At 36.3% G+C, this 14,279-nt stretch overlaps 1 protein-coding gene across 5 annotated transcripts in view; it reads left to right on the top strand.

Moving 5' to 3' along the window:
• The window catches only part of Cnot2 (CCR4-NOT transcription complex subunit 2), a 91,016-nt gene that overhangs the window by 61,044 nt on the left and 15,693 nt on the right, over positions 1 to 14,279 (top strand). For all 5 annotated transcript variants that reach the window (XM_032912673.1, XM_032912651.1, XM_032912658.1 and 2 more), the window contains 3 exons: positions 9,053 to 9,200; positions 9,826 to 10,008; positions 12,165 to 12,244. In XM_032912673.1, coding sequence (XP_032768564.1) covers positions 9,053 to 9,200; positions 9,826 to 10,008; positions 12,165 to 12,244 — 411 coding nt within the window. The remainder of the gene's footprint in view (positions 1 to 9,052; positions 9,201 to 9,825; positions 10,009 to 12,164; positions 12,245 to 14,279) is intronic.

Here is a 14,279-nt window from a genome sequence, read left to right as displayed (position 1 = left end):
AATTATATAAAATTAAATTATAAAATTTTTTATTTTTTTCAAATTAAATTGCCAAAATGTTACATATTAATAAGATTTTTATTTTATTTTATTTTTTAGTGTAAAACAATCTGTTGATTTCTCATTAGTGTTGTTAATGAAGACTGGGATAAAGTGTTCTAATTTGCCATCAAACAGTAGAGGGTAGTGTATCTAATCACTTCATCCGTCAAGTAAAAATCAGTTTAGTTTGGAACTTGCCTTGTATGAGGAGAAGCAGGTTTTTGCTAAGTGCCTGAACAGAGTGTCCTATCACTTCACCCTGTGCATTGATTTCAAGGTTTGGGCAGTGGGTGGGAAATCCTTATTTTGTATAAAAAAAGCATTGTTTTCATCTTTTTTTTTCCTTGTCTTTTATGGTTTTCCTCTTTGCTATGAGATAGTTTTAAATATAGAATTAGAATATTGATTTCATATTTAAGCAAGAACATTTTAAAGGCTTTTTTTAAAGAGTGGAGTTCCTTCTTTATCTACAAATGTTTTTCTTACCTGTTTCAGGCAGCATTATAGCTTTATATTAGCTCTTGTTAATCATGGTAGAATGAAGATATAAAATGGATAAAACAAATATTTGAAGAAGCGAGGGTTTGTGGTGGTGATTGTAACTGGCTGTCTAGTCCTATAAGGTTTTTTAAGTTGCAAATAGGATATTGCTATTGATTTGGTTTGGAAGGCTGTAATGTCTTTGGCGTGACAGACATTGACTGGCATCTAATTTTACTTTGTGGGAAGGACATATAAAGATTGACGAGTGAGAAAATTATTTTCCTTAGAAAAATATTTTAGAGATAACTAACTAGTTTTAAAAGAAGCCATGTATATATAAGGAACATTTTTTTGTTGTTACTGAGACTTGGAGGGGGTCACACGTTTCACTTGTATGCTAAAATGTGAGGAGCTAACTTTAGTGAAGGATAGAAAGGAAGAATTAACAATATTAATAATATTGCATTGGCGATATTATTCTTATGCCAATTTATTGTAATTACACAGGAGACAAGTAGAACTTCAAAGTACTTTTTTCACCTCCAATCTACTGAGTGCTATCTTTAACTCCCATTTGTATTTTACAAATTCATTAGTGATTTACCTTATTCATATGTACTCTCTATCTGGGTTTTTGTTGTTGGTATTGTTTTTTGTTTTTGTTTTGTGGGTTTTTTTTTGTCTTTGGGTTTTTTTTTCTTGGTTGTTGTTTTTTGCTTTTGCAATAAAGTCTTATTGTTAGACATTCTATTCTAGTCAGAAACTCAGATTTTCCTGCCTGTGCCTTCAGCCTGCTAGGATTAGTGTGGCTTGTTTTTATTTTTGGGTGCTGTATATTGAGCCCAGGCCTTGCATATGCTAGGCAGATACTTTTAACACTTAACTGTATACTCCCAGTTTTGCTTTTTCTTAATTTTTTAAGTTAAAAATAGAGGAAGTGAAGAAAGAAAGCTATCCTTCCTAGAACTAAAAGTTAGTGAAACTAAACAGCTGGGTAGGGGTCATCTTGGAATTGATACAAGAGTGCTTGAATCTATATTTTGCCAGATTGGGGTAGAAGTGATTATGACGTAAGCATATGAGGTATCCAGAAAATACTTGATTAGAGGATTGTATGATTTCAGGCCCTAGGTAATCACAATTGTAAACATAAGACCTCACCCAAGGGTTTGTGTGGACAGCAGTTGATAACAGCTAGGAAGCATATTTATTGTATTTAAGTTGAATGATGTTTTCTAAGTGTGTTAATAAGTTTTGAGTCAGTCTTACAGCCTTATATGTTCCTGGGCACTAAAATTACTGGATACAAATGGACAAAGAACCAGGAATCCGTTTCTTCTAGATCATCATTGCATTGAAATGAAGTTGTAGAGTTGGAGCAATCTTTCCTTACTCAGCTAAATATTTACAATCTTGGAAGTGGGAAAAGGAAAACTTCCTCTAGTGTCTCCTAGTGTGTATCTTATGTGTAGGCAGTTAGTTAACTAGCTGTCCTGATGGACCATAGACATTCGTGTCTGGATTCTGACACGAATCTTCCTAGGATTTAGAGTCCTGACTTGTGAGTGGTGGCATAGTACCTAGTTCTAATTGATCCTCATCTGAGATTGCAGTTTACTCCGTAGAGCAGGAAAGCATAACTGACATGGTTTAAAAGTGATGATCCTGACATTGTGAAGCTCAGGGAAAGTAACTTCCAGTTGATTTAGGAATTGAGTTTGACGTGCTTGTTGTGTGCCTACTGTACATGTCCTATCATCCTAGACACTAGAGAGATGTATGTGGATGGAACCATTCTTGATGCCGTGAGCTTACCGTATAGTAAGCACACTGCTGTTTTTATTGTGTGTCTCGATTGTCTCTGTGTCATTAGGACTATGTTTATGAAAAGCACTTAGTAGATACTTGTTGTTCCATAATGAGGAAGATAAGGTTCTCACAGATACTGTTGGAATATGCCTTTAGATAGTTTTAATGATGAAACAGTTCAGGGAATAGGGAACTTTCTGGTTGTCAATTGGTTTCAGCTAATAATAAAGTATAATCATTCCTTTCATGTGGATTAGAGATCAAAATTGTATCATGAAGTTTCCCCCATATCTGTTTTTCTGTGGAAACTCAGTTAATTAAACTGATTCACTTTTCTTTGCCATCAAGATCATTTGTCATGTCCTTCAACTGTCCTGCACATATTAAAAACGAGGGGGAAAGCTGGTATTCCAGTATTTACTGAGTATTAATCTTCACAACTCCATGAGAGTTAAGGAACTTGTAAGGTCTTGTAGGTGGCACGCGATGGAGCAGGATAAAGGTCCTTCGTGAGAGTAGTGATCTGATTATGAACTGAGAACACAAGTTTTGAAACTCAAGAGCTGAAGTCATGACCCCAGTGATGTCCACAGATGCCAAGAAGCTACTGCGCGACTGCCTGCTGAAGCTGTGGCACGAATAAGGTTCTGTTCCAAGACCTAATCACCAGTGTAACGAGTGACAGAGTTCCTGCTTTTCACAGTGCTTGCATGTAACTGGCAGAGTAAACACCACTGAGGAAATACTGCAGTTCTTGTACTGAGTAGGACAAACTATCAGGCTCTGGAGATGTGTGAAGAGTTCACACTGTACTACATGAATCACTCCTGTCTCGGGAATGAAAATGTAATATGGAAACGTAAACATGAGGACAGTTGTTCCTGGATCGGTCTTGAAGGAGCTTTTTGAGTACAGGAAAGCTAGGAAGGTGTAGTAAGTCCCTTACTGACAGAGGAGCAGTCAGTGAGTCTGTACTGAATGAGAGGAGATGCGTGAACAAGCTCATGGGTATCTCAGATCATAGGGAGGAAGCCTTGGAAACATCTGCTGAAGAGTTCATTCTGGGCTGCAGAGCTGGCTCAGACGTCAAGATCACTTGGCTCTCTTTCAGAGGATCCTCCAGGGTCTGTTCTTTGCATCCATGTGGCAATTACAACCATCAGTAACTGTGGTTCCAGAGGATCTGACATTGTTTTCTGTCCTCCAGAAACCAGAAGGACACATGGTAAACAGACATGAACAGGCAAAACATCTGTACACATAAAAAAATTAAAGTAAAAGAAGATTCCAGTCCACGTCCTGATTCCATGTAAAGGCAACTAGGGCCAGCCTGATGACCTAAGCTCCCCCCTAGAACTCACTTGGTAGAAGGAAGAAACAGTCTTACAAGTTGTCCTTTGACCCCTACATACACACAAAGTAAATAAAGAAATGTAAAAGAAAACAGTAAATTGACTAAGTTCCTAATTACTATTTAATTTGCTATTCTGTATAAATAGCAAAGGTTTTATGATGCCACCTCATTTTTAATCATCACTTTGCTTTGTGGAAAGAGGACTGAATGGGGAAAGAATGAGAGTCAAGACTTAGTTTCAACGAGAACATAGGAATTGCACTACTGACTGAGAATTAGTCAGATTTGGGACAGTTTGGAAATAGTTTATATAGCTTATTGTATACAGTTTGAACAGAAAATTAGCATATTTATAAGATTTGAGACCTGTATCACTTTGTGACAGGTACTAATAATCTATACATGTCATTTAGGTTGGGGAAATAAACAAAGTTTGCTTGCAGAAATGTATAGTGCTATGCCATGAGAATTGGTCCTGCAAAGCTACTTTTGTCTGGTATTCTCGGGTTCACGACAGCTTCTTGTTCGTAGTTTTGAATTTTTGAAACCGGTTTGCTTTATTCATTTTTCCCATCTGATATTCTTAGTTTCTGTAAGGCATGTTCTTCTTCGCGTCTATAATTGGTCCTCTTTGGTTTTTCTTCCCCTTGTTTCCAAGGCCTCCTGAGCATCAGGGGCTGTAGGTGGCATCATGTACCTTGTCATGTGCCTATGCAGACTTGACTGTCAAGCCATCTCTAGCCACCTGATTTTGCAACATTTCCACCACCATTTATCTCCCCACTTAAATCATGGTCACTATTGCATTCATACAGCCTCCAGGAGACTGTTTGTAGTCCTAAGCCTATGAAGTATTGTGCATGCCCTCTTATTTAACCCTTAGATCTATGTATGTACTTTAGTTGCACCAGAGAAGGAAAGGCGTTCTTAGTTAGAGAATGGTAAATAGTGAAGTTACAGGGAAAAATTTAAGAAGAGGGGGGAACGAAGGAGGATGATTAATCATAGAGTATCTGAGCAGTGAAATGTTAACTAAGGTTAAAAGAACTTTCTTCTTTGGGGTCCTTAACAGAGTTGTAAAGACTTAAGTTGTGTACTTAATAACATAGAATACCTGAGACCCTTGCTGTATCTTTTTAAAACGCCTGGATGGTTTAGGGGCAGTAGTTCTCAACCTGTGGGTCACGACCCCTTATGAGTTGAATGACCCTTTCACAGAGGTCACATATCAGATATCCTGCATATCAGATATTTACAGTATGATTCAAAACAGTAACAAAATTACGATTATGAAATAGAAACAAAAATAATTTTATGGTGGAAATTTGAAGAGCTGTGTTAGAGGGTTGCAGCTCTAGGAAAGTTGAGTTACTCTGTAAAGAAGAAGCAAAAGTTAGCAGCTTGCTCTAAAAAACTGGCAAGTAATGTTAATTGTGAAAGTACTTTGAAGTCGAAACAGAAACTGTATTGATGGCTTCCTGCTTCGTTGCTTGTGATCTGGTTTTCAAAAGGCTTTAGTTTTTATGTATATGTTTATGTGCACTCGTCTATACAGCCTGCAGAGCCAGAGGGTGTCACATCTGTTGGAGTTGGAGTTACAGATGGCTGTAACCTACTAACTGTGGCTGCTGAGGACCAAACTCAGGTCCTCTCTGAGAGCAGTACTAATGACCCTGAGGTGTCTGTCTCTCTAGTTCGCTGCTGTGATGTTAAACAGGGTAATGGCTTGTTTTAGTTCCTAGTTTATAACTTGGTGGAAATTTTTTTATTTTGCTCTAAATTCTTTGGATTTTGTGACAAAAATACCATAATGAAATGATCTTACCTAGAAAATTAATGCAGGAAAGGTTGTAGATAAAGTCATGGAGATCAAGCCCCGCTTTAGACTATGTATGTCTTTTGTGAGTTTGGGCACAACAGTGAATTTCTATAGAAGTCTTGATCCTTGGTATAATGGAAAGAAAGGCCTGATAAGGGTGCCAGGTATTCAGGGATTTGGTGCTGTAACTGAACTTACCCCTTTGGTTATTAATACAGTTTATCTTTAGCAAGGACTTCTTTAGATGGCACAACTTGCTGTAAGTATTTAAGATACTGGTGTGAAGCTGCTCTCTTAAAAAAAAAATCATGGTATACTTAAATTTTTCATCAATTACAAAAGCTTAGTGTGTGTGCATTTTTGAATCGGGGCACACTGGAAGACAGCTTCGAGAGGCAGTTCTTTCTTTGTACCACTTGAATTCTAGGGATAGAATTTGGGTCAGGGGGTCAGTCCTGAGGACAGCGTTACCCACTGGACCTGTCACCAATCCCTTGGAATGCTTAAATCAATTTTTTTAGGATTTCTGAAAAAAGGATCCATGAAGAATTTAGTTCATTATCAGCATCTTATCAAATAAGAGGTAGGAATTGATTTAGAATATATATATTAGTCTTCCTGAAAGAAGTTGATCCATAGCTATTACCTTTTTAATTCATTTTTTTGTTTTTTCATTCCTTATGTGTAAAAATGGGGATAAAAGAATGTCTTCCTTATAAAGATTGTTTAGGAATTAAAACAGAGATAGTTTTGGTTAACCAGGCAGTGTCCTCCCAGACGGAAACAAACTTCTGTACGCGGACTTGTCTCCTTACCTTTGTCTTTCACTTACGTCACCAACAGTCAATGAGGGTTCTATTTGTAGCTTGTATGCTCTGTTCTTGTCCTGATATTTTATAGTGATGATTTTCTGCTAGATTAAATTTTCTTCCCCCCAGAACCTATCCAGTTAGTCATAGTTTGACTCAAGTAGCTCAAGTGTAATAACTTTCAATATACTTTGTCTTCTAAAATTAAATCTCTGTGTACTTTCATTCAGGGTTACTGTTTTAAGGATCTTCAATTTTTAAGTCAAATTTCAGCTAACCCTATTAAATATTTAAGAATTGGTGATACAGTTTGTAATATGTATTTTCTTTTCATCTTTCATGAATATTTCAACAAAATAAAAAAAGATGTGTTACATTTTTTAACCAAGGTGAATTTGGAGGCTAAAATTCAAACACACTTTTTACTTCCTATTGACCCCCTTCACTACTCATCAATATAAGTTAATTAGCATTGTCCAGTCTTTAATCGAATAAAGCACATTACTTGTTGTTTTCTTGGCCAGAGTGTTTGCAGTATTCAGATTATGTACACTATTTCTTCTTACATATACCAGACAGAAAAATACACATAGGGAAAGTCACTATAGACAAGAAACAAAGTCTTTTTGTGGGGTCTACTAATTTCTTTAAAAGGGCAAAACAGTGAAATTTGAAGGTATGACTTAGAGTGGGTAATTAAAGTAAGGAGAATAAAAAGGAAGGAAGGAAGGAGAGGGCTAAGCTGAAGAGAGAGTGGACAGGCAGCAGAGAGGATGGTGGGAGAGGAGAGGGACAGCCAACAGCACAGACACATCCAAAGTGAGGGAAAGTAGAGGAAAGGTCTTAGGCACTCACGCTGTGAACACCGTTGTTCTGCCTTCGTAGTACTGCCCTCAAGAACACGAGGAGTTAAGAGATCCAAATTCTAGCCCTAGTTCTTTGTGTCGCCTCGGAGAAGTCAGTTGACTTATCTGGGGATCAGATTTCTTATCTGTAAAATGTAGACAGAGTAGGGGGTCTGTAACATCTGGAAGTGTGTAACTTTGGCGATGAGTAACTGGCAAATGCATACCTGTTGGAAGTTTTCATCTAGAGCTGACTAAGATACTGTGTAGAAGTAGAGATTAATTAAGCACCTGAGGTTAGGAGCCTTTTCTGTTTTACTGCTATTTCCCTAGCAGCTCAGATGATGTTTGCCACATACTGGGCACCTAGGAAATGTGTCTTAGGGAAAATGCCATTTCGATGGGTTTATTGTGGGAGACATCCACAGCACCTCCAGGGAAACTGTATGATTGAGGGAGGGCATAGGCTGGCTTTTAAACTCTGTTCTTCCTTATTTTTTTCCCAGGTTTAGAGAAAATGTCAGTAGGCAGTAGCATTCCTAAAGTCACAAGCAGTAGAGTGTCTAGACACAAATAAAATAGTGACAAGATCACGTATGCTAGGCCAGTCCCTTCCAGGTACTTGGAAGTGTGATGTTGACCGCTTTCAGCTGGCTCTCGGTGCAGTCTCTGAGCACTCTGTGATGCCAGAAGATAAATTCTGCAGATGTTTGGCAAAAGTACAGTGTGTATAGTACTTCACTTACGTGGAATGCATAGATGGAGAGAAAGGTCAGTGTACGTAGTGTTCTATTTCTGTGGAAGGCATAGTCAGACTCTTCAGGTCTTTGAAATGCTTAGACCCAAAACTGAAACCATAAGGAAAAATACCTTCAATCCCCAGCTCTAAAGTCATTGTTTTCTGATGAGTTATGTCGTCTTTTATTTAACTTCTAGTTTAATATAAGTTTGATTGACCAGTGTATCAAATAGTTAGCACGCTGCAAACAAAGCACTGAAACACGTGGCTCAGAAAGATGGAGAAGGAAGCGAGGCATTCGTAGACAGACAGGGCGGTAACCTGAGCGACACTGTGCCTGTGAGAGAGGACAGGGAAGACAGGCGAGTGTAGGACACTAACTCTCCATCCCAATCTCAAAACCACTCACACGGCCGGAAACAGTGAACATGCCAAACACTTCAAAAAGAAGTCTGTCCAGTTTGACTAGTACTTTTGAATTTTATATCAGAATGGCAAAACACAGTAGTCTTCAAAAGTATACCTATAGAACATGTCTATTCCTGTATCTGGCTCCAGATGTGCTTGAAAAATATAGTGTCATTTTACTTTGAAATGCTTTTAAATCATACCAGTTTTTAAAATTATACCTATATCAGATTAGGGTTTTCTTTTTAATAGCTGCTAAATATATGTTGGGTTTTTAAAAATTGTAATGTTATATGTATTAATAATAAATTTCTCTAAAATGAATTTACAAAGGATAATATAATATTAAAGATACCATGACACAGTGGGAATGATTGTCTTTTCTATGTACATTAATTGTAAATTAAAACACAATATTGCAGAATTTCTTAATGGCATATTTGCATGTGCTAGTTTCACAAATATGCCCTTAATGAATTTGAGAGCAAGATCCATTTGTATTATGTAACACTTTATTTGCTATAATTATTTACATAATTTATTGTAAAATAGAAATATGAAAACTATAAAAACATAATCAAAATATTAAATTTCAGACTAAAATTTTTGTTAAAATTAGAGTCCTTTTGCAGTGAGTTGAATGATAGGTCATTTTAACATGTTTTAAATTGCCAACTCCAGAAGATGGACATCAATTTCACTCCTGATGGCAATGAGTTTCCTTCTTCTGAATTCTCTTATTAGGTGCACTAGGCCTTCCAATGAGGGGGATGAGCAACAATACCCCTCAGTTAAATCGCAGCTTATCACAAGGCACTCAGTTACCGAGCCACGTCACGCCAACAACAGGGGTACCAACAATGTCACTTCACACGCCTCCATCTCCAAGCAGGTATTTATTTATTAACGGACCAGAGTATTTTCAGAATGTATTTTTATAGAGTAAGCAAGCTTTTAATTTTTTACTATGGTCATTAACTACTTGATTTTCTGGTTCAGTGCCTTGCACTCAGAAAACAATACTTATGTACTCATTTTATTTCATTGCAAAGTGATAGCATTTTGATCTTGGAGCTAAGCTAGTTGTTATCTGAATAGATCAAGGTTTAATTGCCTTTTGGGGAGCTTATACAAAAAGCTGTATACCTCTTCCTTAAAGATGTTTAACTTAAAGTCACTCCCAGATAACTGTCTTCCTTGCTTTGCTCTCTTACCACACATCTTTCGTTTACTTACAGTAAAAGGAGACAGATAACATAGATTATGTATATTATTATCAAGAGGGCAGAATAATTGAATGAAATTATTCTAAATATATATATATGGAAAACTTTTATAATTTATATCATAGTTGTCTCAATAGTTCTCTGATGGCACCTTTTTTAGTTCCACTATAAAGTTAGGGATGCGGCTGGAATGTGTATTTGCAATTGTAGGGTTAGAGCAATTGATTGATTGTAGAGACTTTAATGAGTGATTCTAGAGAGCTTATTTAGTATAATGGACTTCTTTTTCAGGGGTATTTTGCCTATGAATCCTAGGAATATGATGAACCACTCCCAGGTTGGTCAGGGCATTGGAATTCCTAGCAGGACAAATAGCATGAGCAGTTCAGGGTTAGGTAGCCCCAACAGAAGCTCGCCAAGCATAATATGTATGCCAAAGCAGCAGCCTTCTCGACAGCCTTTTACTGTGAACAGGTAAGATGCTCACTGATACTGCATGTCCTTGTCTTTGGGGTGTCCATCCTCCGGTTTGCCTTTCCATGTGCAATACTTTGTTTTTGAGTTGTGGCTTCTGTCTCATAGGTGTGTTTTAATCGTATATTTGTGAACAAAGTTACCTGTCATAATTCTTAACCCTCCACAGACTCAGAACATATTCCCTTGGAAAGATGGTTTTATTTCACATAAGATGTTAAAATCTTTTTGTTGATTGGTATTAGAAAAGGAATGTTCTTGGGTTGTCACCAGGCACATTTTTATTGTTTTATCCTTTTACTATTAGGTAAAGTTTATCCACTGTGTGCTAAGAGTTCTGGGTTCATGAATATGACTGGAGGAAGACATGCTGGATTGTTACTGCCATACCTCCATTGTGCATTGTGTAGCTGCCTGCTGAGCTAAAATACTCTGGGTACTTACTAAGGAAACTTTACAAGTATATGTAGACTATTTCAGAACAGGGTTCTTTTAAATTTTATGTCTAGAGATTGAAAACAGAAAAAATTAGCTGGTGATTTTTTTTTTTTTTATTTTGTATTGTAGGAATAAGAACAGTGACTCATTTTGCTAGTATGTTGAAGCTGTTGGGGTAACAGGAGAGTTATATCTGAAATTTAAAGGTTTCTTGCAAAGCAGCATGAATTTGAGTCAAGTGTCATATATGTTTATACTTAGTTTCCATGGAAACTGTGGCAGAAAGGCCCTTATGTAGTTGTTGCTGTCCCATCCACCTCACTTTCTTGTCAGTCTGCACTACAGTGGGTGCTTGGCATACTTCCTGTTCAACCTGTAGCCCATAAGCTCCAGTTGTTTTACGTAGGCTCTACAGTATTCTGTCATTTTTATCTAAGTTTTTAAGAAATTATTTGCAACATGTTATCACAACTTTTGATAGCTTCTCAGCTGTGTTGCTTAGGCTTTATTCACTCTGCATTCCTGTTCATTAAATATATTTTAAAATTTTTAGTTTCTTGTATTTCACATTTTAATTATTCAAAAAGTACTTTGCAAAAAATGTCACTGTAATAAAACTTGAATTTCTGCTTATGTGTATGCCTTATAAATTGTTTTCACTATGAGATAGCTTCAGTTGAGTACTAGATCTGTGTTTGAAGGTGCCTGTACAACCAGCAGCTCTAATATAACATCAGAAATGTTTGTTGACTCGCTATCTTTGCTGTGGACTATTGGTCCATCAGCCGCATAGCTTAGCGAGAGGTGGCTGGTTCTCCTGCATTAGACAGAAAAGTTACACTTGTCATCTTCAGATGCTTAGTCCTGTTCTGCACTGGCATGCTAACCTCTGAGAAGACCGTTTAATGATAAAGTTTCTTTGTAGAATCTTGTTAATAATTCTTATTGACATCCTTGATTATCTGGTCTTCTTTTGAATACAGTTTCTTTTTATTGTTTTGCTTATGTTTGTGCAAAAAGAAAAAGGAGTTATTTATAATTATTTGCAGAAATCAAGTTATGCATTAATTCAAAAATGGAAGTACTATAGGGAGGGTTTGTTTTTTTTTTCTGTTAAGTAGATGAAAACTAAGCTCTATTTAAGATATGAGTGATGAGTTTTAGAACACTGAATTCAGTTTTCTAAGTACCTAGTCAGTTTAATTCAGGTCAACTCAACATTTATTGAATACCTTGAAATTTTAACACCAGGGGGCAGAGAATGAATAGGACATAGACTCAGGGGAAAGAATAGTTGGGAAAGACCGGGTTGTAAAGAGAAGGCTTGCACTGAAAAGCAAGCTTTACAAGTCAGGAATGAATGGTTCGGGAGAGAAATCTTAAACCCTACCTGCATACTGTCGAGGTTGGTGCATTTCCCCAACAAGGTAGCTCACCGTCAGCTCTGAATGGATTCTTAATCTCTGTTCTTCAACAGTAATAACCAAGTTTCTTTTTCTGTTTTTAAAATTTATTTGTTTAAATTGTTTCTTTCTTGTTCATTGAAGAATTTTAGAGAATTTTTAAAATTGAAATAAAGATTTTATTCTCAAATTAGCATTGGTTTTGAAACATATTGATGTTTTATATGAGGAGACCCAAAGCATATACTTTTATTTTTCTTCATCTCAAACTTAGTATTCTTACTGTATATCTAAAATTATTTTCTATGTACCCAGTATGTCTGGATTTGGAATGAACAGGAATCAGGCATTTGGAATGAATAACTCCTTATCAAGTAACATTTTTAATGGAACAGGTAAGCTTACTCTGGAGTTAGCACCCTAATGAAAGTACAGTAGAATTCTGAAATACAAGCAAGTCGGTGCACTGGTCTCTGAATAGCAGCAGGATTTTACTATTTTAAACAGAATTTAGTTTAGTGGAAAACTGTCAGGGATAGGATTTAAGAAAACATCAGAAAGTAAATGTTTTTTCCCCAACTTGGCCTTGCACAATTATTATCACAGTTATTTTGTAACATCTAAAGAGAGTAAATACTAATTTGGACCATATTTGTGCCTCAAAATCTTGGGTTTTTTCTTCAAAATGTTTCCTGTCCTTTGCCCTATCACTGAGTGTTAACAAGAGTGTAGACTAGGTTGAATGGTAGGACATTCTGATTTTAGATACATGGATTGAAGAGAATCTGTCAATCGTAGGACGCACTTCATTTTTAAAAATAGCTTTAATGAAAATTTTCACATTTAATCCTTAAGAATTTTGATTCAGTATTATCTATAAGATTGAGCTACCTGGAAACTAACTTGATTTTTGGCAAAAACTAAAGTCTGTTGGTTTCTTTTAGCAACTGCTTTAGCAGGAAATAAACAGGGAGTGAGTGGTAGGTATTGCTGGCTTGCCTTGCCTCTAGGTGCTTTGGTGATGAGAAAATAGTGGTGTTGCCATGGTTGTAGGACCAGAGTTAGTGTTCCTGGGCGCTCTGTACGTGAAGGTGGCGGTAAGAGGAGAGGTTGTAAGGTAGCATGCATACGCCGCAGGAGAAGACCTAAAGGAAGCCCTGTGGTAGCTGTAGGCTTCTAGCTTCTGCGTGTTCTGGTGGCTTGTTGAACAACTGAAGCGGACCAGCCAAGATTAAAACCATTGACAGAATGGAAGTCTGTAAGCATTTGAAAATTACAGTTTTCTGGGTGTGACTTTAAAATCCGTCAACCTTCTAATTCTTAAGCAAAGTCTTATACTTGATCACCTTTAAAGAGCACACTTTTCATACCCAGTGTGTGAGGTCTGGCTGCCTCTCACATTGCAATTCAGTGTTTTTATATGCTACTATAAAGTCTCAAAAATTTAAATTCTTAGATTTTATATTGGAAAAATTATTTTCAAGACATAAGTTTCTAGTTGGAAAATTATAAATTGTTGGTTAAAATATATTCTCACCTAATACTTGACATTTAGACATGGCAAGATCTAATGTTATGTATTAAAAATTAATTTTTACTTGAAGAAGCTTATAATTAATCATAATATGAGAGATACTAACTTATAAATTAATCAGTAAATAAAATTTTAATTTATTTTGCTTTATTGTATTTTTAATGGAAATTAAAAAATAATTTATGAGAATTGGCTTATCTTGACCTTTATAGTTGTAATTTTAAATTATCACCTTCCTTGGTTTAATAAATGAACTTACTTATAGAATAGTAGTCATGATGCTTTTAATTGTGAAAATTTTCAGAAAAATCAAAATTAATTGGAAAACAGCCCTAAATCTATACATGCTTATAAAACAAGGCAAAACATAAAGAAAAATGAGTGTATACAGTTAAATTGTAGGTAGAAAATTAAGTGGTTCAAAATTAGAATACAGGTTAAGAACATGAAAGGCTGAGAGAAAAATAATTAAAATAGCCAAAGTAGAGAAGTTGGGTTAAATGTTTATGTCTAATGGTAGCAGTTTAATATAAAACAAATACATACATCTTTATTCCATATATTTATTGAGCGCCTACTGTGTAACAGGCAAAATAAAGTTCTGGGTTTTGATCTTTATTCCCCACCTACTCCTGATACTTAGGAGTCCATCCTTGCATGGAGCTAACAAACACATGCATGTGTACACATTTTTGTCTCAAACTAAAGTATATATGACAGAAGTCCTCAGGGCTTCCTCTGTTTGCCTCAAAGTCTTTCTGGACCTTTGCAAGAGCTAATGTCATCGTATCTTAGAGTTGAAGCTCCCAAGTCATCTAGATCTTGCTCCATCCAGTTTGAATGAAAAGAGCAGTTACAGCTAAACAGTGTAGTTCTTGTTCCCTAAGAAGCACTAA

Source organism: Rattus rattus, chromosome 1 (genome assembly GCF_011064425.1).
Source record: "Rattus rattus isolate New Zealand chromosome 1, Rrattus_CSIRO_v1, whole genome shotgun sequence".
Taxonomy (NCBI): domain Eukaryota; kingdom Metazoa; phylum Chordata; class Mammalia; order Rodentia; family Muridae; genus Rattus; species Rattus rattus.
This window is presented reverse-complemented; position numbering and strand designations above follow the sequence as displayed.